The sequence below is a fragment of the Vicugna pacos genome, chromosome 12 (genome assembly GCF_048564905.1).
Source record: "Vicugna pacos chromosome 12, VicPac4, whole genome shotgun sequence".
Classification (NCBI taxonomy): domain Eukaryota; kingdom Metazoa; phylum Chordata; class Mammalia; order Artiodactyla; family Camelidae; genus Vicugna; species Vicugna pacos.
Window position 1 is genome coordinate 31,622,449 of NC_132998.1, and position 27,951 is coordinate 31,650,399.

The following is a 27,951-nucleotide window of genomic DNA, read 5'->3' on the forward strand; positions in this document are numbered from 1 at the left end:
AGGATTTTTTTTTAATGTTTAAGGATTTTAGTTTCTCTTAAAAATAGTGTAGGTTTTCAAACATGGAGATAATGTGATTACATCAGTATTTTGAAAAAAAATCACTCAGTCTGGTGTAGAAAAATACAGAGGTAGCCACAGTAAATGCACGTAGACCCTCAGGAGACCAAAAGTACTTCAGATGAGAAATGATGGTGGCTGGAACTAGAGTACTAGTGTGAAGATGAGGAATACAGACTCCAGAGATATTCAAAGAGGCAAAATCAAAGGAGACTGATAGGAGGCATGAGAAACAGGATGTTATCAAACTTTATTCCTATAGAAAGAGATGGATGATTAAGTTAGTGACTTGAGTTAAACATGGTAAGAGGTCCCATTTTTCTTGGTGGGTAAGTCATGAATTACGGGGTTGATTTTTACAGAAATATTCCAGTGTATGCAAGCACTGGAATTTTATTTTATTGGGTGTTTATGGATCTTAGAGAAAAAATAGGTTTCTGCACATGTGTACAGTGGATCTGAACAGAATGAAGATCTTTATCTTCCTTTAGGTTCCTTTCCTTTACACAGTCCACTAAACGTGTCTTTTATGACTACAGTTTCATAGTGTCTCAAGAATTCTATTTATACACTCGGCTGACAAATTATTTTCAAACTTTTAAAAAATTAATATTTAAACCAAAAAACAAGACAAGAAGCCAAAAAAGGCCTGCAAAGTTCAGAAGGAAGCTTCAAGTACCTGGCTTGTAAGCCATTACAAGAACATGACTGGGTATTTACAGTGACAGGCTGGTTTGGAGCATTTACCTTGAACTATATTAACTTTCCAGAATGGAGAGGCTTGCGAATATGACTTAGAAAACTTCTTACTCACGGAATCCAATTTAAAAAAAAAAGTCATACAAATGATTCCTGACTTGGTTCTACAAAAAACTAGCTTGCAACTTACAATTGTTCGTCGCTACTGACATAGCACTTTTAAGTCGCTTGAGCCTGGAGTCTCAGGAAGACTGTCATAGGAGCTGACCTGAAAACACCAGTCCCCTTAATTACGGACCGTAAGTATATATTCAATCGGATCCCAAGTCTTCGCAAGCTTCATCGATCTAAACCCTCCTCCACCCTTTCCCACTTAGAAAACCAAGAGTGCAGGAGTTTTGGAGCGGGTTATTTAACAAAACACCTGCCCCACCCACCTCACAAACAAAAACCTTCCGTTCCAGAACTAAAGCTACCGTCAGTAAAGGACGCCGGGCGGTAGGGCCCCAGTTGGTAACCCAGGTAATCAGGAGGACCTCAACACTGAAGGGATCTGTCTCACCCAGTCCCGGAGCAGTGTCCAGTTTTCCAAAACGGGACCAAGATCTCCACCACGGAAACCCGAGCTCCCCAGGAGAAGCAGGGGGCTCTCCCTCTAGCAGATGGCTCCTGCCCCGCGTCTCCCGCCGCTTCAAGGCCTCTTCAGCAGACTCAGGCCTCCCAGATTCGCTCCCGGGAGCTCGCGGCTCCCCCAGCTCGGCCCCGCGCGGGCGCCCACAGCCCCGCCGGCACGGCCTGCAGCCGGCAGGCCCGTCACCAGCCAACAGTCACTAGCCCCGGGGACCTAAGGAGGCCTACCCGGGCGCCGGTTCTTCCACATTCCTTCCTCGCTGGCCTGGGGAGCCCAGCCGCGAGCGCGGCCGGTGAAGGCGGTCGCTCGGTGCTCGGGGACGGTCACTCACCTCTTCTCCTTCTCCTCCCGGGAGGGGCGGTGCTGGGGCTTGTTTCCCCCGCCCCTCTAAACGCCTCCTGGGTGCTCCTGCTCAGCCTCAGCACCTGGCCGCTGCCGCCTGCTTACTCCATGTCCTCCCACACTCGCGCGGCCTCAAAGGCTGGAACCGGAGGAGGGAAGGGGGAGGGAAGGGGAGGGACTGGGGAGGAAGAGTAAGGGAGGGGAAAGAAGACCGAAAGACCAGCCGGCCGGGGCATGACGTCACTTCCGGCTGGTTCGGAAGGGGCGGGACCGGGACTTCCTTGGCCTCCGCCTCCCTAGAGGCAGTGGGGGGCGGGGTTACAAGCCGGAGGAGGAGCCCCGAGGGCGAGTTTATGGCGGTTCTTTTGACTCCGCGGTTCCGTACCCTCGAAAGCCAGAGCGAGCTTCCGGGCCCAGGGCGGAGCGGGCCGAGTTTCGTGAGCTCTAGAGGTGTCTTCTGCCGGAAAAGGAGGACAGGTAGCCTATACATTTTAATCAAATGTGTACTGAAGAGGAGGACGGATGAGAGGAGCGGTTTGGACTTGTGCCTCAGGCCTCTGGAACCCCCCCTTTCCGGGCCTACCTGTCCTTTCAGTCCTGGGCTGAGAGCCGCCACTGGGCATTTTCAGGAGCTACTCTTCGGGAGACCAGGAAAGCAGTGCTTCTCAAACTTTAATATAAACACAGACCGTTTGGGAACTTTGTTAAAACGCTATTTGGATTTAACAGTAGGGTCTGATATTCTGCGCTTGTAATAAAGTTCCCAGATGATGCCAATACTGCTGGTCAGAAGGCTACACTTAGAACAACAAGGGATTAATAGTACCAGATGGCAAGTTCCTTTATCACGAGGACTATTTCTTTAACCCAGCGCATTTGTTCAGTGACACTTAGGCAAATCGTCTATGGAAAATAATCCTTGTCGCCACCGTTCACAGACTCCTAGTCTTATCCACCCTACCCTACCCTCTCTAACCCCGCCCCTACCTACCCTCATTCTCCCCTCCTCAATCCCTCCCCTTTTCCACTTCTTACCCTCCATTCCTCACTCCTTTCTGTGCAGTGTCCACCGTGTCTCGGACTAACAGTTCAAGGATAGACAGACCTGTTCTGTTACAGAAAGCATTTGAAGGTGATGGGCTTTTTATTTCTGCCCTTTTGTCATAAACATCAAACTAGCATGTAAAACTGGCCATCCTGTTTCCAGTTATCCATAGTCAAATAAAGAATTGTTAAATTCTTGAATTCTAACAACAAAAATCTAGAAACAACGTTCTAGATGCTTCAACTTATTCCCTTACCATTATTAAATTTTTTTATTAAAAATGTACTGGCGTCCACCAGAATGTGGAGTGACTGCTAACTGTATGAGTTTCTTTTTGAAGTGATAAAATGGTTTGGAGTTAGATAATAAAGATGGTTACACCGCTTTGCAAATGTACTTAAAAACCACTGAATTGTACACTTCAAAAGGGTGAATTTTTCAGTATGTGAATTGTATCTCAATAAAAAATTGTATATGTACATTACAAAAAATTGAAATAGACTAAAAAGTGAACATCCTCTTTCATTACATCTGTTTTCCAAAGGTTAGTTTGAAGTTTATCCTTCCAGACCTTTCTTTCTATTTACATATATTTGTGTGTAGGTTGGGAATTCATTTTTACATAACTAGGATGATAGTATACAAATTGTTCTGTCCAACTCATTGTTTTTTTGTTTTTACTACTAATGAAATCCTTCCATGCTATAAACTTCATTCTTCCTAATGGCTACTTAATATTCTGTAAGGCTGTGCCATAATTTATTTAACTATTCCCCAGGTTATACACATATTTTTTTTTATTTTCAGATTTTCATTATTCCTCAAAAACTTTCTTTTCCAACAAGAATGGCTGGCAGATAAATTGAGTAGGTTTTTTTCAGCTTCTTGCCATAGATTTTTTAATGCAAAGCTTGTCGTTGGTCAAAAGGGCAAAAGAAAAGAAAGAGTAAACAGTCTAGTGAAGACACAGCTCTGTAAAATCAAGACTCCAGTGTCTGTGTGCATTCCTTGTAAGTGTGTCCTAAAATAATATTCTTCAAGACTAAGCATAGCTAGTCATTAATCATGTAATATTAAGAGTGTATAAATTCACATAATAGTATATATCATATCAGTAAGGCAAGTTCCCAGGTTTACTCTAATTTAATTGGCAAATGAATGTGGTGCAATCTTAGTAAACATATTATTGTTTACATAAGATGAAAGAAAAAGAAACTTAAAGGCACTGGTAGCAAATATGTCATAAAAAAGCATAAGGTTGTCAGAACTGAAAAACTTACATATTTATATGTATACCTGAAATTTGTTAAAAACATATGTTCAATTTTTTTTTTCAGGATACTCTGGTCCTTTTCAAGCTACTCAGCTATGGGATGGTATTATTCACTCCCTTCAGACTCAAGTGGAAATAAAAAGATGGAGGCGTCATTTACGAACATACAAAGACTGTTTTACTGGTTCTGATGCTGTTGATGTAGTATTAAGTCATCTTATGCAAAATATGTACCTAAATAGTAATGATATCTCTCGTCTTAAAGGAGTTCAGTTTTGCCAGGTTCTAATGAACCATAAAATATTTGAACCTGTAGGAATGAAGCTATTCAAAAATGAAAAGGAATTGGAATTTGAGGATTCAAATAATAGTCTCTACAGGTTTCTAGGCAATAAGTCATCTAATGTTTTTTGCAAAAGGAAAAAGGATTCTGAGACTGGGTCAACTGATGAAATAAAAGCACAGGAATCTAAGGTTAGTGTTAACCAAGATACTGTAATATTTTGTGTTTAGATGCTGGCAGAATGGTCTTCATTGAGCTTAACTTGAACATTATGCTTTCAGTTTTTTTCAGTAATCAGAAAAAGAAATAGCCATGTAAAAATTAATCTATTTCTGCATTTGCTCTAAAGCTGTTACGGAGGACATGATCACATAAACAGTTCAGAATTTGTACCAAGAAAATCTCCTCTGATAAATTGTATGTTCCCTAATTTTGAAAAATTACTAAGCCAAGGTAAATAAAACCAAGGCTGCCTGGAAACTTAGAGCAAAAATTTTCTATTGTATCATAGTAACCATGGCAATCTTAGAATTAACATATACTTTTTTCTCTTTATTTACAAACCTATCTTCTTCTAGTGATATTCTGTTATCTAAAATTTACTACTTTTTTTTTTTTTTAGTGTAAGCTACCTGATATTCTTTTTGGTAATAAGAAATGTATAAATACGTTTTAATAAGTAAACTAAAATGTATATTTGAAATTTTAGTCCTGTATATAATGGAAAATTTCACGCATTATTTCTTATCAGACCAGAAGATGAAATGATTTCAAATCCTCTAGCATTGGAGATTGGTGAGGAAAGAATTGAGGAACTTACTGATACAATGAATGGGAATCTGGCTTTACCTCCAAACAACACAGCTGGCAAACCTGTTCTCCCACTTTCAAAAGAAGGTAATTTCAGTTTTCTGTCTTTTTTTATTTTTTGAAACTTTTTAAGGAAGAACTAACTTTTTAAAATAGACTTCATTTTTTAAGAACAGTGTTAGGTTCATAGAAAAATTGAGCAGACAGTACAGAGAGTTCCCATGCACTGCCTGCACCCACACATACACAGCCTCCCCCAGTAACAACATAGTGTACTGGAGTGGTACATTTGTTACAATTCATGCACCTACATTGATACATCATTATCACCAAAGCCCATGATTTTCATTAGTGTTCACTCTTGGTGATGTATATTATGTGAGTTTTGACAAATGTATAATGATTGTATCCACCATTATACTATTATAGTATCATTCAGGATGATTTCACTGCCCTGAAAATCCTGTTTCATCTATTCATCCTTCTCTTCCCCCCACCCCCTGGGAGTCACTGATTTTTTTACTGTTTCTAACAACTGACTTTTCAGATATGAAAGTTGTGTATTTGGTGTACTGACTCTATTCCTCTGTAAGTTTCCTTCTACATAGTGATTACATCAGATGAGACAAGTGAGGCAGCATAGATCCAATAACATTTAGTTAATTTTTTACAGTGACCATGATCAGATTAACTGGAGGTGCTATAGTCCAGACTATCAGAAAAAAAAATGTGCAGACTCATTACCAGTCCTTATTTATAATCCAAGAACATCTTCTTATGAGAGTATCCTTTGTCCACTGTGTAAGTCCCTCCCAAACATCTCCCTGACCTTCGCCTTTCAGAACAAACTAGCTAGGCTACCTGTTGCTCTAATTCTCTTTACTATTTACTTCATCTACTTATGGTTTTATCCTTATAATGACACTTAACAGTGGAAAGAAGGGGCATACCCAGGGCAATTAGATTGCACAATTCACTAGTGGTTACATCCTTTACTGCATGTGATCAAACCATGGCAGAAGCAAAACAAGCATGATCTGCACACTGGAGGAGCCAGAGTTACCAACAATAACTAGAATAAATGTGATGGGGAAAATGCAGGGTGCTCAGAGAAAGGTTGTAGTGTGAGAAGAGAAGAGGGACAAGAAGAAAACTCTGAGGAAGATTAATATTTAGAGGAATATGAAGAGGAAGAGCCAACAGAAGTACAGTTTTATCTATTATAAATGAAGAGAAAAAAAAAAAAAACTTGTTCCATCATTTTCCCATGAGGATATTGGGTACTTCTAGAAATTTCTAACCAAAAATGGGTGTAATTTATCAGTAACAACGCTCATACATGTAATTTTCATTTACTGGGCCTTTCTCTTTGTTAAGCAATTTGTTATGTATTTCATATTCATTGTCTATAATCTAACAGTAGGCCTGTAAAGTGAGGAGTAGAACTTGCATTTTATAGTTGGGGAAACTGAGACTCAGAAGGATAAATAAATAAGACACAGTAGAGAGGGAAAGCTGGCACTCTTATGTACATTTTTGGACGTTTTTATTTTTATCTTTGTTATATAAGCACATAATATAAAACATTTAAATAGTCCTACAGGTTTTGTTACCAAGAAATAGCAGTTCACTTCCCTTCTTCTCTCACCAGAGACAACCATTTACCATTCATGTATACTGTAACTGATGTATGTTGTAAATGTATCTCATGTCTCTAAATGGCATGTTTATATTGCTACTTCATGCTTTTTCAGTTTTAGGGACATCTGTTAATTTTCTACAAAGGAAAATAGGGTTTTAGGCCTCTTCCCTTCCTTGCATCTATCTCCCAAACACTTTAATTGATACAGAGATTTTTATGTACTCTTTTATGTGTAACATATTTAACAAAAAAATGTTAGGTGGAAAAAGGAGGAATATCTGAAGACTTAAGACTTGTGTTTAGCCAAAGATTTTAAACATTAAGCCACAAACCAATAACTATTGTTTTATTTTTTTTAAAAAGGAGATTTTATGTTAAAACAAAAATCAGCCAAATCTGGGAACCACTACTTTATTTTGAATTTAGTTTAGTTTAGACTGTTTATTTTATATACAAGGAAACTGTCACTCAGAGAAGTTAGATGATTTGCCAGTATCTACAGTTAAATAATAGCATCAGGATTCAGACCTAGATTTCCATACTCTTATAGTGTTTTATCATTATTGTGGCAACAAGTTATTGTAAATTGTAAAATAGGTACAAGTGAAGTATGTATAGTTGATACGTTTGCTCTTTGTTACAACTGAATATATCAGCCTTCAGGACAGAGAAACACAAAAACTACTTTAGTTGTTCTTTCTAAGAAAACATAGTTTTGAGAGCTGTGGTCTTTAATAAGTTACTAATAATAAATCTCTTTATGTTCAAAATTCTTAAATCTACTAGGGTGGGGTTTTTGTTATTGTTCTTTGTTTTTTGTTTTGTAAGAAGGCTTGCAAAAGAGAAAAAAGTTGACTAGATGCTCCTGTGTTTAATACATAAAAAGAGTTCAGTTTTTTTGGAAGTTACCTTTTCATACCAAAACTTTTTGGAGAAGTGCATTTGGAAGTTTCTCTGAACTCTTAACAAATCAGGCATGAATGGAGTTTTTGTCTTGTTGTTACCCACTGAAATCTTATTCTTCTGTGATCCTCAAGCACAAAAACAACCCCATCAGACTTATTAACAGATATAAAATGAGGAATAAAACAATATAGATACTATCTGGTTTTCTAAAATTAAATTAGCTGGCCAAGAAGAAAATTTAAGCCATTATCTGTTCGGAAAAATATGACTAGTGAAAGGTATATAGGCGGCAACACTCCTATATAAATTTTAGCCAAGTAATAAAAGTACGGAGTACTTCTTTTTGTGAAAAATGCCATATCTTATTTCCCAAATAAGAGAAACCTACTTCACTTGAATTGAGTTGAAAATTGTGTCAGCAGTGGTAAAGCAATGCAGTCACAGAATTACAGGCTTCTTGCAAATTTGCATTTATGTGACCAGAAGAGTTAAGGTGAACCACCTTTTTGGAGATTTATTTTTTACTGTTGTTTCTTACTGATAATATAATGACATATTTTTAACGTATGTGTGAGTTGTTAATAGATATGTTAGGGGTTCTAAAGGCTCAGAACTTCTCCTTCACCTTGCTACAGTAGGTCTCAGGGGAATGCCGACATCGAATAGAACAATTTCGCTGTTAAGCTGTTTTACATGACTTCCAGAAGAATACATTTGTACAAAGGTTTCCTCAGCTGAAACCAAGTTTGAATCCTACTGAACGCACTGTACTCCTTCCACCAAAACATTTACATGCTTAATGAAATTGCCTGTTTGCTTGTCTTTATTTCCCACTAGAGTGTGAGGTACTTGGATAAGGATAGTCCTTGTCTTATTCACTGTTGGATACCCATTGAATGGCCCAGTGCCTTGCTATTGGTAGGTGACAGTGAATGAATGGCTCACATACAGCCTCCTCATTTTACAAATATTTTCTTTTTGTTTATACATCTATACATATAATACTCATGTGTATATATATGTGCATCATGCACATGCATGCACACGTGTGTGTGCAGGCTATCCTAAATGATGGGTTGTATGCTGCCCAAATGCAGAGTATTCCCCTTATATCCCCTTCACTCAGCACAGTGGTCGTTGCATATGAAGTGCTCCATAAAGATGATCGTGGTGAGTGTATGTGTTACCATAGTATCCCTCCTGCATCTAATTTCCTCACAGAGCTAGCTATTCTGTTTATCAACTCTGCACTTGAGTTGTTCTAGTATGTTCTAGACATGCACATTTCTCTGCTCCCTCTTCTTCAGCTCTTTGCTCAAATATTATCTTCTCAATGATAGTTTCCACACATCATATTTAAAATTGCAACACTACTTACCTAGCACTTCTCTCCTTTTCTGCTTAATTTCTCTCTGTAGAACTTAACCACTGACGCACTACATATTTCATTTTTTGTCTGTTTGTTTATTGCATGCCTCCCTCTCCCCAGTAGAATATAAGCTCCATTCAGGCAAGGATTTTTGCCTGTTTTGCTTACCACTATATCCCTGGTATCTAGAACAGTGCCTAGTACAAAATAGGTCTCAATAAATATTTGTTGAGTAAATGAATGTTCTATCTTGATACTACTGCAGAACAGTCTTTTTTCTACTTTGGATTTTTTCATAATATATCTATTCTTACTTTTTGGTGACTTGATAAAATTTGCCTTCATCCATTTCATGTTTGGCTATCCTTGCCTCTTTACATAGGCTGTGGCTGCTGAAGGTCCACTATTTTTTAGATATCTTTTTCTAGCACCTGGTTCAGTGCCCTGCCCAAAGGTTGTTATTGGCAAATGTGGACTGATTGATCTCAGGTCTTCACTAAAAGATTGTTAATTTGATTTATTTTTGGCCAATAAATCAGAAGTAGCAAACTCAGATGCCTTTATGAGCCAGGCAGATCAGAAAGCCAGTGAACACTTCATTTTCAAACATGTGGGGAAAATATATACTGTTGTTTTGCTTGAAATGTATGGCCCTCTCAACTGTTTTTCCTTTTCCCAATTAATGCCAAGATATAACTGTAAGGAAATTAATTTCTGCTGTAGCAAAACCAATATGACAGTACCACGAAGATGGTAGCTGACATTCAACTTCACTGTTTGGGATATAATGGCAAATGGTAGGGTTTGTGGTGAGCTGGGAATGGCATGCCAGTGCAAGTGGGGTAACCACTAAATTATATCAGCTGACTTTGGTCAGACATTAGTTAAAGCCCAGTGTTATAGGATCTTATTATTTTTTTTTTAAAAAAAGAATCTTGAAACCCAGAATTTTATATGAAATCTCCCATTTTTATATAAGTTAATTCTAGTCAAAATACTTTATAGCCAAACAAATCCTGGCTATGTTCCAAATTTAATACATAGGCTACTGGCTTGGGAGCTCTGCAAGAGATTTACTATACCTGTTGCTTTTATAATTTTATTTCATTTAAAAGAGAAGTAAAATATTAATGATGATCTGACGATTAGGATAATGTAAAACTATTAACCCTTAACATGAATGACCAGGAACCCAATTTAATAAATTAACCTTATACTGTATTTTAATTTAAAAACAATTTAACTACAATTAGCTCTACTGCTTTGAATAAAATTATAATTAGTGATCTCATGTCCTTTCAGATATGCAAAATTTATATGCTTTTTATATTTGGAGTTAACCTACTGATCAACTTAAAAAGCTAGACACTATCACTTTATAATCAATATAACCAGAAAATAAAATCAATATGGCTCATAATCCTGATGTCCATTCAAGTCAGTCTTGAAAAGAAAAATTGTAATTTTGCAAATTTAAATTATCCTAGCATTAAATTAATCCACTGTGTTATATTAAGGTAGCTTTTCTTTTGTATCATAAGAAATGGAAGAGTTTTATAATGCTGATTGGATATGTATATATTATTTATTAGTCTGGTAGTTACATTATTTTTCTTTCTAAGCTGTGGAAGATGTTTGGATACAACAAACATTGTCACGTATTCTTCAACTGATTCACCTTCCATTCTTGGAAAATATTTTGGAAACTCCAGCTAAAACACAAAATCTTCAATTAAGTAAAAAGGAAGATCTTGTTATCTCAAATACTTGCCTGGACAGAGAGGTTATTCCAAGCTTATGTCTACCTGAGTAAGTGACCATTTTTATTGTCAATTTGTAACTAAAAAGTACTTTCACGTATTTTGCCATTGATATTTTAAGACAGAACACATGTGTAAGCAGCCACCATCTTTGATTTAGAAATTAATCAGTGTGAATTCTCATTTAATCTAAACTAGAAAGTTACTGGTTCTGACCTGTGAGAAGATCACTGGAAATCAGAGTGATTTCATTTATATGAATTCAGTCATGATTTGTCAGTCATTCTTTCCCTGCACTGGCCCTGCATGTTTTCCCAAAGTTCTGTTATTTCCATTTTATAACTGTATACAAACATGGTTCCTACTGATTTATTTATCCTTGTCCTAAAAAAATCCACAGTCTAGTAGGGGAGACATTCATGAAACAAAACACTACAGTTCACAATGAAATAAGCCCTGTCATAAAATCACCCTCACTTGTGGGGAAGATGTTTGGGGAACCCTATAACCCGAATGAGGTTCCCTTCTCTTTCACTCCCAACTCCAGGATATTTGTCACTCCTGATAAACCAGCTGCTAGGAACCACAGGTGTAAGACCTTAGGTACTGTTGGGATTCCAGCAGAGAAAACTGATATAATGCTTTCTCCCACATGGCCAGATGAGAGAAAAACATAATAGACTCTATACCTGGAAACCGGGAAGCTTAGATCCTAAGAAGAGCTTGGTGATCAGACATCTATGAACCCTGTCTAGTGAAAAAAAACAAAAAAAAAGCACAACCTAAAAGTTGAGAATTATATTTTATTTGGTGGACTTTCTGAGGACTTCAAGCTCAGGGAGGCACATTCTTTGTTTACTGATATGGCAAGCAACATTTTTCATTCACACCACTTAGATAGTCAACCGTGTTCCTTTTTGCACATGACGTGTTTGCTCCTAATTCACAATAGACCAAGAAAGAGCCCACAAATTGTTGAGTCCTCCCCAGCCCCTGAGTCAGGGAGAGTATAGGTACAACAGCAAAGAAACGGGATTTCTTTAGATGCCTCTGTAGGAAATGGCAGCCAGTCAGCCTTTATGAGCTTCCAGGCAGAAAGGGTAGCTTATCTGCCAGAGAAATGCCGTGTGACTGTCATTTGTTCTTTCATCTGCAACACAGGGAGCTAGAAGGTAATGAGTCACACCTATTAGGTAATATATTCCATTCACCTGTGACGGGGGAGGAGCAGGAATGAAAAGGAAGGGGAAAGGGAAGAGGAGGCAAGAAGGAAAGATATTTGAGGATTATCAAGAATTCAGAGTATATCACACAGGAATCCCATCCTAGGAAAATATTTGAGGAAAGATTTTAATCAGATTACAAAGAAATAACCAGAACCCCAAGATAGAGACAGATGAAGAGGAAAGAAAATATTGGTAGGCAGTGAACTTCGGTCTGTGCAATCTCACTGTTTTCTCTTCTCCCCAGTTTTGTCCCCACACGTGTGCATGCATACAAACACAAATGCTCACACACGCTCATGCACACACACACACATTCCAAGATGATATGGTAAAACTGTGTGAGAATGTACAAAATATAAGTGCTAAATAAGATGTCAAAAAAGAAGGGACATTGTATAAAGGGAAGTTATAATAAATACCAACCTATCTCAGCAAATCCTGGGGTTGGGAAGGTGGCAGATGAGGAGAGGGAATTAGAGGCATCACTGAAGGGAGGGAGGAGTGAAAGGATCCTAAATTTCTTATCTTGTTGGGGTCGGGAGATAAAAAAGGGAAGACAGTTTGTGGGGGGATAAAAAGTGCATCGTCATGGGGGAGTATTAAGTATCTTATTTTCAAATAACAATAGAACCATATGCACCTAATGATCAGAGCAGGAAAAGGGAGAGGAACCACCAGTGGAATGGAACAGTACAGATGAACTCCTCTGAACAGAATCCAACAAAATTAGAAACACATAATGAAAAAGTGGCCCTCAAATATTTTAATTCCTTGAAAGGAAAGGTACAGAAAGGTATGGTGGTATTTGGTGAGGAAAAAAGCTATTCCCTCTTGCTCCCTCAGTCATCCAGCAAAAATTATTGAAAGGATTCTCTCAAAAAATAGTTTCTTCTTTAGATTTGGTAAATTATAAGCTAGATTTTATATGTTTTATCAAACAATATTTTTAGGTAGTTAAATGGAAATGTTAATCATTGATTTATTTTACTTTGTTTTTTGCCTCCAGGGTTGATAACTGGCTTAACGCAGCAATTAAATGCTTGGAATATTTTCCTGACCAGTTCATAGTTACAGTTAGTCAGCAGTTAGTACAAAACAGAAATGAAGAAGCAAGATTGAATATACAGAAGAAGTTACTTTTTGATGTCATAGTAAAATACTATAATCAAGAAAGAGATTGCTTATTAACTGATGAGTATTTTGATATTCATTCAGGAATTATTGAACTTTTAGGTAAGATAAGATGTTTAAACTTTAGTGGGTTTTTTTGCATACTAATACATTTTTAAAGATACACGTTGCAGAAAATTTTATGTAGTATGTGAGTATTACATTTTAATATGTTTCTTCTATGATGTCAAAACTTCGTGGGGTCTTTTTTGACTTCACTGCTTTTGCTTGCCAAATGTCAAAAGTAATACTATGTATAGGATACTATGGTATAGGAATTAGATCTAAGGTAATTATATCACAGGAACATTGTAAGAAACATTTTTAGTATAGCACAGAATTAGAGAACTGAGTTATCTGGAAATGTTAATTTCTGATGTATTAGTTTTGCAACCTTTGAGCAAAATAAAATTGAGTGACATAACATGTCACTTTTTTAGCTATGTAGGTGGCCATATAATTTCATGTTAGAAACAAATTACTGTTTAACAATGCTGGCTATAATTACACAGGTATTTTTGATATATTGTATAGATAGTTTCCTGTGTGTTTTAAATATTTCATAATAAAAAATTTCGAAATAAAAAAGAATCTGCAAACCAAATACAGCATCACAGCATTTTAACTGATGGCCTAAGTACTTTAGTCTCCATTTAATTTTTTGGCCCTTGCTTTGTTTTCTTGGTAACCCATGTAACAGAAAATGAGAAAAGAACAGAAGCAGTTGAAGCAACACAACTATACCTAAGATTGTTACTGCCCAACATTAGAGAAGAATTACGACGGCTACTTACTTTTATGGTGATTGCATCAGAACCTAATGCCTACAAGTTACAAAAACAGGTGAAAAAAACTACAATAACATTTTACATTTTTCTGCCTTTTTTTTTGTTTAAAAATGATTCAAGCTAATGTTAATCTTTCTGTTTACAGTATGATAACAAAACGGTGGTCCTGAAAACTCTTGCCAAAGCAGTTTTGCAATCCAAATCATTAAAAGTACAGGCAGAACAGCTAGTCTGGTTTCTACTGGAGTTCCACTCTGAGCTCTTCAAGGTATCTCTGGCATTTTGCCTGGGCACATTTATTGTTAAGCTATTTGTGTCAAACAAAAAAGCAAATCATTCACTTATAAATAATTTACTGAGTACTTTTACTTTTTTTTTTTTAACTGAGTACTTATAATGTGCAAAGTTTAAAGGAATGCTCTCTCCCTACTAAAGAGAAGGAAGCAAATTTAAAACAGTGTTGATATTTGGAAGTATATTGATTTATTTCTTCAGCCCATTTGTGGTGTGTTACTTGGTGCCAGGCACTGTTCTAGGTGCTTGGAATACATTAGCAAACAAAACACAAATATGCAGGACCTGGAGGAGCTTATATCTAAGTGAGGGATAACAGACAATAAAATAAAAAGAAAAATACACCCAATACATCATTGTCACATAGTTTGATGGAAGGCAGTAAATGTAATAGAAAAAAACAAAAAGAGTGAGTTAAGGGGATTCTGGGGTTGCCAACGTGGTGGGTAGTGGGAGTTTACAGTATTAAACAGCATGGCCAAGGTTGTGCTCACTGAGAAAGTGAAATTTGAACAGAGACTAGAAGAGGGAGAGTTAACCAGATGACCATAAGTGTAGGGGTAGTGGTTTGGGGCAGAGTAAATGGTTCCTAGAGTAAGTCCCTGGGGGTGATGCATGCCTGCGTGCTGAGGAACAGCATGGAAGTGGTGAGCAGAGGGGAGAGTAGTATGAGATCAGGTAAGAGAGGTGGGGGCCCTTGTAGGCCACTGGAGAGAACTGTTTCTCCTTGAATAAAATGGGGGATCATGGGAGGGTTTAAGCACAACAGTGGCCTCATTTGACTGACATTTGTAAAGATAACTCTGCTTTTGTGTTGAAAACAGGTTGTAGAGGGGAAGGGTAGAAGCAGGAACACCATTTAGGAGACTGTTGTAATAATCTGGGCAAGAAATATGGTGACTGGAAACAGGGGTAGCAATGGAGTTAGTAAGATGTGGTCAGATTCTTGATATATTTTGAAACATTTTAGGAAAAGATTATTTTGTCCCCACTACCACATTTTAGTACCCAGCAGTGGTACTTTTAGTAGTGTTATTTCTCCAAAGCCTCTATAAAGAATGGTTCCCTTCTCAGTTTTTCTGTTTAAAAAATTTATTTCATGTCATTAGAAACATTGGTTTGAATTTTGTAGCAGTTCCATCAACTTTAACTGATGTTTCTTTTCCATTATTTCAGAGAAAAGGAGGATACTAAGTATATACAATAGAAGCAGCCTCCTATTTATTAATTTTGAATGAAATATATTCTAAAAGCTCATTTGAAAGTCAGTCCTTAGGTATTCTGCACCTAGTTTTTCATCAAAAAATGTAATAAATGGAGGTTAGGGCCCAGGTTACAAAAATGTTTAATTCTGCAGTCACTAAACCAAAATTCATGTGTATAGTTTACTTATAAAATGGTTCCCAGATTCCAACTAGGAATTTAAACAGAACATTTTCTGTCCCCTCCTCTTCCTTACCATTTAGCCTTTCCACTTTCTTCTTTCTCACCTTGCCTCCTCTGGATAAATGAATTCTCCTTTCTCCTACATATGGTTGAGAAGTTATAAAGGATTTTTCTTTTTTTTTTACTCCCCCCTTCATGTCAGAACTAGCAGTGTCATAAAGAAACATCCTGGCTCAAATTTTGTAGCAGGACACAAAGGGAGAAAAGGAACTTGATATGAGCTGAAGGGGGTGGCAGTACAGGATTCAGGAAGCAGGGAGAAGGGGCTCTGATGACTGCTTTCTAGGGATTAGGGGATGAGGTCTTTCTGGGAGATTGAGACAGAGGTGTTTATAATAAGGGATCTCAAACATGCCAAGCTTTTTCCCATTACAGGGCTTTACCAATGCTGTCTACTGTCTGTCTGGAACATCTCCCAAATCATTTTATAGCTCACTCCTTCACATCATTTCAAGCCTCTGCTCAAAATGATACCCTTTCAGAAAGACAGAAGCCTTCCCCAACTAAGACAGCCATGCATCTTCTTCACTGTAGCTCCCTACCCTTCTTTATGCTTTCTTAGTGGCATTTATCACTACCTGAAATTATATTATGTATTTGCTGATTTTTTGAAATTATCTTTCTCTTCTATGGGAATGTAAAACCATGAGTTCAGACTTGATCTGCTTATTCATCATCTACATCAGTCCTGGAACATAGCAATCACTCACTAAGTTTTTTTATGAATGACAGTGAATTAATGGGGATAGCTTTATGTTTGGAAATTGTCATAGCAATAGAAGCTAATGGAAAGGTAGCCTGGGGCTCAGGATGAAGGAGCTGTGTGGACATGAGGTTCAGCATTGGTAGGTCTAGGTACCAGTATTAACTGAGGGATTATTTCCCCCAGATACGTGTTGTAATCTGGGATTACCTTTGTATAACCAAAACCGGAAAGGGAGTATTTATCTATTTTTAAGAGAATTATGTTATTATGTATTTTAGAGCTACTATTTACATATGGACCATGTAATTATAATGTAAGATTATTTAGACCAGTGCTGTTATAGAAGTACAAATAATTTTAATTATTATAGGAGAACATTACACTAATGATTAACCTACATTCAGATATAGTGCATATGTGGAAGTAGAAAATAGAATTATAAGAGTCCTAAAAAAATTTTCAAGTATTTATACCCTTTATAATTCAGAGGCCTGCTGCTACCCACCCCCTCTCCCCATCTGCAATCCTCTTCCTCTACTAATTGGTCAAAAATATTGAGTTTCTTTCTTTCTTTTATTTTTTCTATATTGGATTACTGGCTAGAAAAAAATTCACATTAAATATTTGAAAATACTTGTTTTTCTGTAGACACCAGTTACTTTATTGGATCTGGTTAGTAAGAAACTTAAGAAGCTTCTATGTGGAGAAGATCCAGATGCTATATCAGGTATTGATTCAGACTTATTCTTTCTTTATCATTAAGTGACCATTACAGCCAAGTAAGTTGGAAAGGAGCCAAGGGTGAGTATGTAAAAAATATATGTTATAAAAAGAGGTTATAGTAAGGTAATTTTTTAATATCTCCAGAGCAAGTTCTTCTCTAGTTCTTATTGAAGTCCTTTGTTTGATTACCTTTCTTCTAAAAAGGTAAAATCTTTTCTGTATCTCATTGTGCCCCCAGGTCTCACCTCCCCTTCCGCTAATTACACAGCTGCCTACTGCTTGCTCCTACATGCTCTATTTTCTCTTCTTCAGATAGTCTCAAATTCTTTCTTGTTTTTTATTCTCCCCTTCCCAGGAAATGACCAAGTTTTATAGAGGAGCCTAAACCCCTCCCCAGCTCAGTTGTATAGACTCCATGATTCTTTTCACTCAGTGTCTTGTAGCAATTGATCTGATTCCATAATTTCACATTTCTTTAAACTGTAAAATATTTTAAGTTCGAATTTTCTAGGATCATCATGTGAGAGACAAAATAAAGTAACAGATGTAACTTTGGGTGCTAGGGCCAAGTTGCCTGGGCAAGTTATTTAACCTCTTTGTGCCTCACCTTTCTCATCTACAAAATGGAAGTAATAGTATCTACCTCATGATTGTTAAATATTTAGTATTTATATTAATAATATAGTATTGTTATAAATAATAAATTAAATTATGCTGTTATTATTTAAATATTAAATACTATTAAAGTTTAAAATTAGTTGACAGTAATATTGAGCCCTACTATCTATGAGACACTGTGCTGAGCACTAACATGGACTTATGAAATTATTTGTTCTATGTAATAATCTGTTACGTAGCCATTATTATCCCATTTTATAGGTAAAATAACTGAAACTTAGAGAGATTAAGTAACTTGGCCGACTAGAAATGTAGGTAGCATTTCTTTCTTTAAAAAGGTTTCTAGGGCATTACTAATTTCTAGGAAAACATTCACAGCATAGGTATACATTTATTCGCCTGAACTACTTGGAATTTCTTAGCTAATAGATGCCATTTTCTCTCATTCCCTTTGAACATAGGGCATATGGCAACAGGTATGGAGCCACATGCATCCTGTCTGATGTAGTCAAACAGTGATACTAACGAATTATTCTGAACCTAGCATCTGGAATCTTTTTATATTAATCAAGACAGACTTCATTTGGCTGTCATTACTGTGTTAGCTTTTAACATTCAATTTTTCATTATTTTTGGCTTTTGAGGAAAATGGAGAGATTGTAGGCATTTTAATATTTATTTCCATTCAACATTCACTCAACACTATGCTTTAAAGGGAGATAATGAATATAGTAAGTGCTTCCCACAGTACCATGTGCTTCAAGTGAAGAGTTATCTGATAATATTTTTCCCTAAATAGCTTAACTATTTTGTCTCTTCTTGAAGTTTATCCCTTATTCAGTAAAATTGTCAGACTATATCAGTATACAACTTAACTGAATTTTTAATTGAACTTAATTGAACTCTGTTTTGTGTTGTATGCTCTTTTCCCCATACTTGAATTGATCACTTGAAACTCTTGTGTTGATTTTAAATGTTCCTGACATCAAATATTCATCCATCCATCCATTCAATTATTCACTAAACATTATTTGAATATCCATGTGCCAGATTTTGTATTAGGACCGAAAAATACAAGATGTATGAGATAATGCCCCTGCTTGCAGTGAGTTTATGTTCCAATGTTCAAAGTGACTAGCACATGTTAGATATAGATATGAATAAATATTGGTTGAATAAAGTAATGCAGAGAAAGAATTGATATATGAGAGAGGCAACCATTTCTAAATCAATCACAATAAAATATAATAAGGATAGATTCAAGCCAGAGAAGGTTATGGAAGACTGAAGGAAGGGGACTGACCTAGTTTGAAGATACCAGGCTAGGCTTGTGGAGATAATGCCTAGTCTTAAAGAACTAGATACTAGCTAAATCAAGGGAGTGGAGAAGGGAAAGATACTCTGGACAGGAGGAACACTGAGCAAAATAGGTACTGGCTAGAAATTATAGCTGAGCGGTGGCAGGAATTGAAACCAGAGAAATAGAGGACAGATCTTGAAGAGCCTCGTTTAGCAACTAAGGAATTCACTAAGCAGTTGGGTAGGCATTTTTTAATTTTTAAAACATGATATGTCTAGATTTATATTTTAGATAGAGAGTGCTTAGCAGCAGTTCCGAGGATGGGTTGGCCAAGGGGACTGGAGGCAGTGATCTTAGGAGACTACAATAGTCCAGGCAAGAGCTCGTTTAGGCTTGTACAGTGACAGAGGCAATAGAGATGGAGAGGAGAGGAATGTCTGAGAAATATTTAGGAGGTAAAAGTGGCAACCGACACTTGATTGCATCTAGGGGTAAGGGAGAAAGATGACTCAAAGATAATTCTCAAGTTTCCAGATGGGGTGACTACCACCAATTCAGATAAAAAACAGGGGAAGAGGAATATGTTCAAGGAGATGATTGAATCTGTTTTGCCCCTTGATTGAAGATACATGCATGGCATCCTGACTGATATTTTCAGCAGAGCAACCGGATGTGCAATTTTGAAGTTCAGGCGAGAAATATGAACTAAAGCTAGTATCTGGGAACATGTGGAAATTGAGGTTATTTAGACTATGTTGAGTAATATAAGAAGTCCAGGATAAAACATTAAGGGACACTAATAGTCAATGGGTGAGTAAAGAGCAAGTTATGACTGAGATAGAGAAGAAATATTAGGAGGGGAATGAGGTGAAGTCGTGCCCATGAAGCCAAGGAAATGTAACATTTTAAAGAGAAGGATTCCATGTGGCAACAGATCAGGACTGTCCCTGACTATCTGGAGTCAATTAACAAGAACTGATTTATCACCTCCAGAGGCAAAAGCCAGGTTGGATCTATGGTAAGAAGGGAAGAGAGAAACTGGGACAATGCTAAGTCAAGCCAGAGATTTGAGCATAATGACCAGCTGAGAGGAAGGCAGAAGAAAAAGGATATTGAAGATAAAAGATAAAAAGAGATGACTGATGGAGCCAGGCCCCGGAGGAGGCAGGAAGAAGTGTGTTCAAGGGAACAGAACCAAGAGTTTGCCTGGAACAGAGTGGGGATATTGGAGTAAAGTTGACAGTGTATGTGGATCTAAATAAATGTGTATTCCCAGAAGTTGAAGGAGATCATTAAGTGATGAATCCATTTTCCTTGGCAAAGTAGGAGGAAGAGACCCTATTGTCTGAGAGTTGTAGGGGGACCACTGAATGGATGACATTAGAAAAAGGGAATAGTTTGAAATAGACTGGAAAATGGGAAAAGCAGTTGCAAGAAGACACATAAATGGATTGATGAGTAACTCTGAGCACCTAGATGAAGTAGGTTACAAATTTTTGTGATGCCAATTTGGACAGTATAATTTTTCTCAGCAGAACTCATTTACTTGAATATCCAAGTGTGAAAGGTAGATTCAAGCATTGATTAAAATCTGAAATTTTGCTTTATCAAGTTTTGCAGAAAGATAAGAATGCAAAAGATTTGAGGACACGAATTAGTGAGAAAATGGTTCAGATGTTCATGTATGTGTCTGACTCAGGATGGGAAAAAAGAGATGATGAACAAAGAAAAACAGCACATCAGTGGTTGATGTTCAGAGACTGACGAGAATTGTAACAGAGCTAAAGGCAGTATAGTGTAGTGGTAAAGATCCCCAAGCCCTGGGAATGGGACACAGTCCCAGGTTCAGATCCTAGCTCAGCCCCCTTGCTAGCCATGCAGTCCAACCTTCTATTTTTTTTTTATCAATAAGGCAGGGCTGATAATAATAGTACCTACACCTTAGAACATTGAGGATTTAATGAGAAAAGGTACAAAAAGTTTGACACATGGTAAGCATTCATTGTAAGCTATTATTATGTTATTACATGAAAGATAATAGATTCTCAGTAAAGAGTTGGGTGTCGAATTTTAAGTTTTCAGAGGCAGTGTAATTTCAGAGTATCACCATAGGTGTGTTTAAGTGAAGGCCATCATAGTGAAGATAGGCAAGCTCTTTAACATTAATGGGTTTAAGGATTTCAAAGGTTAACCCTAGTAGAGGATTGTTTTGATATGCGTGGAGCCCTAGGGCATCCTCTTCAGTAGATCAGCTTAGGCAGAGTCTTGGTTGACTGAACAGGCTAACACAGCTCACAGAGCAGTGAAAAAACAGTGGTCATTTTCATGAAATTCTTTGTTCATGTTTTGAACATACTTCTGATAGGGTTCAGGACACACTACCCCAAAATACAGTACTTGACACATCCACTATTTGAAGCTGAAGGAGTTTGAGAAAATGGCAAAAGCAGGAAGATCCCTCTGACCTACCCCCTCCTCACCCTTCATCCCTGAAGCAGGCTATTCAACCCTGTATGAGAGATGCCCTCCCTATACCCAGAGAAAGGAGTATTCTTATCTCTGAAGACAAAGGACACCAAGAAGATCTGAACAAACAGGGCTTGCTAAGATTCCCCTAGTTTATCACAATTATGTCATGCTGCTTGACCTATCACATTCCTCCAGGACTGTGCAGCCTTCATCAAACCTAGCATACAAGTACATAGGTCTGTTTCTTTGAGTCTTCATTTCCTTATGAAGGCTCCCATGTCACGTGAAACAGATTAAGTGTATGCTCTTTTCCTCTTTATCTGTCTTTGTCAGTTTACTTGTCAAACCCAGCCAGGGACCCTAAGAAGATCAAAGAAAACTTTTTCCTCCCCTGCACCTCCAATTTATTACCATGTCACTTAATTCCTTGTGTGTTCATCTTAAAACTGGGATAGTAGTCCTTGGTTCTCCTACTTCATGGGCTTATTTTGGAGATCAAAAATAATAATATATGTAAAATAAGACTATGTATAAGGATAGAGCATGTGTAAAGAAACAATATTACTCTGAAGCAAAGAAAATATGAGCATAATTAATATTATCTACTGTATTTTGGAAAAAAATAAGTCCAGCTTATGGCCAATTTGGATAAGTACATTTTTAAGTTTTTTCAACTTGCTTTTCTAATTGTACTTTTTTTTTAAAGCTTCACATTTTGCCAACACATAACATACAAGGAATTTGAAAAACAAAAGGAAAGGACAAGTCAATACCTTCACCAGTTGGCACTAGAGATTAATAGTAACTCCAATATCACTTTGAAAGAAATTAATTAAGGAATTTCAAAAACACCATCCAGAAGCTTTGCATTAACATTTTTGGGAGAAGAAACTATAATCTGTAAATACAAAGAATTCCTCTGAATGGTTTTCTCAAACTGCCATCTTACACTTCAGAGACAGGAAAGCCTCTAAGCATTGTAAGTGTAATTATGTGTAATCATGCTTAAAATATGTTAAAGGAGGTGGTCAAAAAGTACAAACCTCCAGTCATAAAATAAATAAGTCCTGGGGATGTAATGTACGGCCTAATGACTATAGTTAATAATACTGTATTTTATATTTGAAAGTTGCTAAGAGAGTAGATCCAAAAAAAAAAAGTTAGGGATGCTTTTAACTTTAAAAAGGAATACAAGTTAAATATGCTGATTCACTTAATTATAATGCTGCTAAAATCTCTTATTAAATGTGCTGCTATTGTTAGGGATCTGGTACAGTTAATTTCTTTAGAATTTTTTTCCACAAAAAAAAGAACATTTCATACATGAGTTCTCTGAAGCAAGCACCCATTTTCCTTACTATATATTATTTTTAAGCTACCCCCTTAGGCTACTGTAACTTAAATGCTGTGAATCATGTGAGTAAGACTTATAAAGTGGAAGATTTTAAAAGCCACAAATTTAAAGTTCACAAATATGTAAAATCATGATTTTTGCCTTCCGTAGTTCTTTTTTAGTCCATATGGTATTTTATGGTTTTCTTCTTTCTGTTTTGCTTTCTTCTTTCATCCCTCCCTCCCTCCTTCTCTCCTCTGTAAGTTGTTGAGTTTACTTTATGGTATCATTCTTCCAATGTGACATAGGTTGAGGATTCAATCCCTGTTGAAAATTACACAGAAATATATTCTTTTGTGGTCTTAATTTATGCCTTGATCACAAGGAAAGAGAAGCGTATATCATGTACTGGAAAAAATACATACTTATGTCATCAGTTTTATCTTTTTGTACAAAAACTCTTATCAGTTGTCTTGAATTTGAATGCCTAGAGTCTAAGTTCTCAACTAAGATTCTGTGAAAAGATTTCAGGGTGCTGAAGTACAGTGTACCTTCTGAGATTGTACGGAGTGTTTTATGTATATATGCTTATGGCATTTTTCTAGGAAGAGAAACCATAGCTTTCACCAGATTCCCAAAGAGGATTATGGCCCAAGCTCAGTAAGAACCACTGAGTTAGAGAATCAACATTATTTATTCTCTGTCTTCAGAGAATATACTAAAGGCCCTTATTGACATATATTTATATTTTTTCCAAAGTTTCCTTTTACTTTGTGGATAAACTGTTAGTCCAAATGTTCAGATGTTATGTTAAAATAAGGGCATTGGATAGATGAATTCTGAGTTCCTGCCATTTAAAACAAAACAAAAAACAAAGTAAGACAATTCTGACACTAGAAGATAAAACTGTCCTAATCTGTGTCATTATTTTGAGTTGGAGAGGAAATTAATATACTTCCAGTAAAAGACCTGAGATAATGGTTCTACAAAGACAGGAAAATACTGGAAACATGGAGCCAAACCCTCCTTTTGAAGGGTGTGTGTGTGGGCGGGGGTCCCCTTATTAGAAAATTCTTCACTTTAATGTTCCATGTGAATCAGGTGGGGAATTGGTTGCTTTCACTGTGAACGGCTGGCACATTGAGAAATGCGTTAAAGATATTAGTGTCCCTGGATCTGCTGCTCAGAAGAGTACTCATAACCTTAGGCAAATGTCTTCCTTCTGAGCCTTAGTTTTGTTTTGCTTTTAATCTCTAGAATAAAAAATACATGCGTAGAGTTGTATTTATAAGATAGGACCAGAAATATCAAAGGTACAAGGGAGTGTGTGGTGTAATAGGTAAAAGGGTATGACTCTGGAGTCAGAGACCTGGTTTTACTACCTGACCTATTTGGGTTCAGAAGGGAAAATGTTAGCGAGTTCCCTAGATTATGGTAAAGTCCAACTAAGAAATAGAAATAGAAGAGTTGTTCAGCAATATTTGAAAGGTTTTTTAATTAAACTGAATGACAACATTCCCTAGTGGAGGAATAACATTCCCTATTTTGATCACCATATACACTACTGTCCATTAAACTTGTTTACAAGGAAAAATTGGCTTCTACTGTATGGCTTTTTGAAGGTTCTGAAGCATTAATTCCTAAAGAGAACTTCCCATCCCAGCAGTGCCACTCCACCTAGTGACAGCTCCATACAGTTATTAGGCTTAAAAAGAATTTCCAAGGGCATTGTCACTCAATTTTAGGCTAACCCTTTTTGAGGGACTTATTATGGGCAAAGTATTTTTTTCTCTATATAAATAAAATCCATCTCCAATCACTGAAAAGCTTACCTCCTGTTAGAATATTCAGTAACGTATATTCGTGACAATTAGCATCCTGATTCATAGTGCTTAAGACTCTGCTTAAATTTCTTAGATTATTCATATTCTCAGGTACTATCCAGGTAAATAAAAGATTTTTTAACTTGAAGAGATAATGTTGAGATAAAACTTTTCTCTTTAAATTTATATAAATAAATAATGTTCAAGACTGAAAGTCATTCTTGAGAACTTTTTTCTGGAAATTTTTCCTCCTTGTTCTCTCTTCTCTACAGATGGATTTGGAAGTACTTTTATTATGCACTTCCTTGTGTGCTAACAAGATTTTTGAACATAAAAACCAAAAAATTGCTACTGCAGTTCCGACTCTGTCACTTAACAACTCTGTGACCAGTGATACTATTAGGCAACTCTTCATTTACAGGTATAATAATTCAACATTTCATCTATGCCAGCATTGTACTTCTGGCTGGTGCCAGCCATATCCTGTATAACCACCTATAAACCAGGTTTGAATTTTTTTCTCCTTGGTCTTAAGAGAACCTCCACGAGGTCAGATGTCAGTTGAGGGAAGGGTAAACAGTGCAGTAAGAGTAAATGCTCTGTGAGCTCATGTAATTAACTTGACCATCTGGCATCCAATCTTGTATAGACCACTTCCTCTTGACATGGCACGCCACTGGGCAAGACTAACCTGCACTGGGAAGGGAAGTGATCCCAGAGAGCAGAACTGAGAGCAGCATTTCTAGTTGTTCAATTTGCATAAAGATATGATTGGAGATGACAGCTAATGGTTTGACTAGAGGATCAGAGACTTGAAAACCACAGGATAAGAAACCTGGGAACTAGAAGCTTTAGGAAAGAAGTATGTGGATGGACATCTCAGAATAGGCCCCAAGTGGGAGGATATTTGTGTGCCAGGTGAAGGCTTTTCAAAAGGCCTCTTCTGTAGGAAGGCTCTTGTATCACTAGCCAACATAGCTTATACACTGGATGTTGTTTAGCCTCCTTCGCTGCCATCCCAGTGCTTGCTCACTTACACTACATTCCGGGAAAATTCCCCTAGCTTAGTTTTTCAGTCTTTAGTAGTGTCTTTTCTGCAGTTCAACTCATCAAGTAAGCATGAGAAATCCTATTTTTAATTTCTAGTATCTGTCTTTGTTATAGCAACCTGTTCTTGTTGCAATAGATGCAACTGCCTTACCAATCTCTTAAGAGAGTATTACTTACAAGGTTTCTTTTATTTTATTCCTTAAGGGTTCGTTCTTGATTGTTGTTTGGTGCCACTTTTAGGGTGTTAAGTATCCTTCAAATGTTTAATGCTTGGTTATCTGTTCATTTTTTTCCCACTTACGAATTCCTGTTGACCTGTCTGTGAATCTGAGTTCAATTATGGTGACTTTCCTGGCAGGAGAAAGGTGTGCTAAGTTCCCTGGAGCCCTGCCCTGTCAGAATTCTAGTAAGTCCGAACTCTTGTCTTTAGCCAGAGATCAGAGCTACAATCAAGTGTTTCCTTAAAAAAATTATTTTTTTTTTTACTGATGCTCTTAGCAGATATGACATTATTTCAGGTTCTATTCTGTTTCTCTCCAACCCTTATACTTCAACTCTCTTACCGCTGAACATCAATTTTAAGAAAGGGAGTAGGGCTCAGCTGATTCCAGTTCATTCTTTTAATGGCTTATCCATGATTTCCTTCTCTATTTGTCCTGAATTAAAATGCCTCTGGAATCGTTCTTATGTCTTTACTAGTTTTCTCCTGCCCTGACCTGGGCATAGGTTTTCTTGTTTCTCTAACAATCTAATCCCATTTGTTTTCCATCTTTTAGAAATTCCTCCACATTTATCAGTGGCATCTTTCTTTGTTTCCTAGAGCCCACTTAAAGATTTACTCTTCTATCAAATTGTAATACGAAAATATGAACAATGTCATGAACACAATAGAGATTCTAATATAATGAATACCCATGTGCCCACCAACCCAGCTTGAGAAATAATGTATCACAAATGGCATTGAATTAAGTGTTCCCTGTGCATTCCTCCATGTTTAAAGGGATTTGGGACAGGTAGAGAAGTAGGTGAACATGGTTGGTTTACTATGTCCACTGACCACTGAATTAAAAAATGCAAAACGCAGATAGAAAAGTGTTTGAGAGGGTATCCTATCTTAATTAGTCCTTGATGTAGATCCTAATCCTGTATTGTCTTAAGGTATATGTTATGCATGGCCAATGCTGGAACATTGTTTCCATGCATGCAGTTTGCAATAAAAAAAAATCATAAACTCTAATGTGCCTAAGTTCTCTACTTCTATGAATCTCAAATTAAGATTTTTAATATCTTTCCAAAATAATAGATACCTTTGTTATTATTTAGAGCTAATGTTAAATGTCCTCTTTGAAGTCAACTTACTGTATATTAAAATATTATCTCTAGCAACAAAGTTTCAAAATTAGGCAGGTGTTAAAACTGATGGGAGCTTCAATGCTAAAGGATTAGGATCTGTGTTCATTAATTTCACAAATGGATTTTTAGTGTCTCAAAAGTGAACACTATGAGAACTACACTGAATAAAGAAATTAGTTTACTGTAGTAAATATGCAAAGACACATTATTTTCAGCAAAACATAATAGGAGACTTCCAGTTAGGGCATATTTTGGGAATGCAGCTTTGAGGAATGCCACAGTTCTTCATATGAAAAACACCGTGGTTAGCAATGATAATATTCTGCCTGTCCAAAATGAGGTCCTGGTAAGTCAAGGAAAGCCCTTTAAATGGGGACTTGCCTTTATACCTCCAACTGCATCACCTTGAAATTCTAGCACAGTTACACTGTTACACTGTATGGTTGCAAAAACTTCTTTTATGCCACCAGCATCTTTTTGCTACACTCTCTACGGAATATATGCTACTACTTTGGTATCACACAAATACAATCAATTTGCAACTCTGTAATAACCAGGAGTACAACTAGCTCATCAAGTCTAGGACCGACAGGCCCTAACCCAATACAGATCTTCATAAACTGAAAATATCATAAGTCAAAAATGCATTTACTTCACCTCACCTACCCCATCATAGTTTAGCCTTGCCTATCTTAAACATGCTCAGAACACTTACTTTAGCCTATAGATGGGCAAAATTGTCTGACATAAAGCCTATTTTATAATAAAGTCTTGAATATCTCATGTAATTTATTGAATATTGTGCTGAAAGTGAAAAACATGGAATGGTTGC

The 27,951-nt window shown here is 36.9% G+C and overlaps 2 protein-coding genes across 5 annotated transcripts in view; one reads left to right on the top strand and one right to left on the bottom strand.

Moving 5' to 3' along the window:
• Window positions 1-1,945, bottom strand: part of SCYL2 (SCY1 like pseudokinase 2) — a 55,747-nt gene extending 53,802 nt beyond the window's left edge. The window contains exon 1 of one of the 4 annotated variants that reach the window (XM_006214364.4): window positions 1,722-1,945. The gene's annotated coding sequence lies outside the window, so the exon portion shown is untranslated. Of the gene's footprint in view, window positions 1-1,321 lie in introns of all 4 variants that reach the window. The other 3 variants (XM_006214365.4, XM_072973184.1, XM_072973183.1) reach the window with 3 other exon arrangements.
• DEPDC4 (DEP domain containing 4) lies at window positions 1,880-27,003 on the top strand. Its single transcript, XM_072973185.1, is given in 11 exon segments — window positions 1,880-2,209; window positions 4,115-4,489; window positions 5,060-5,230; window positions 10,683-10,869; window positions 13,053-13,279; window positions 13,917-14,059; window positions 14,150-14,272; window positions 17,099-17,177; window positions 22,266-22,380; window positions 22,382-22,539; window positions 24,989-27,003. Coding segments are annotated over 10 exon segments (1,596 nt in total). The 5' UTR covers window positions 1,880-2,085; the 3' UTR covers window positions 22,434-22,539; window positions 24,989-27,003.
• Window positions 27,004-27,951: the final 948 nt, after the last annotated feature.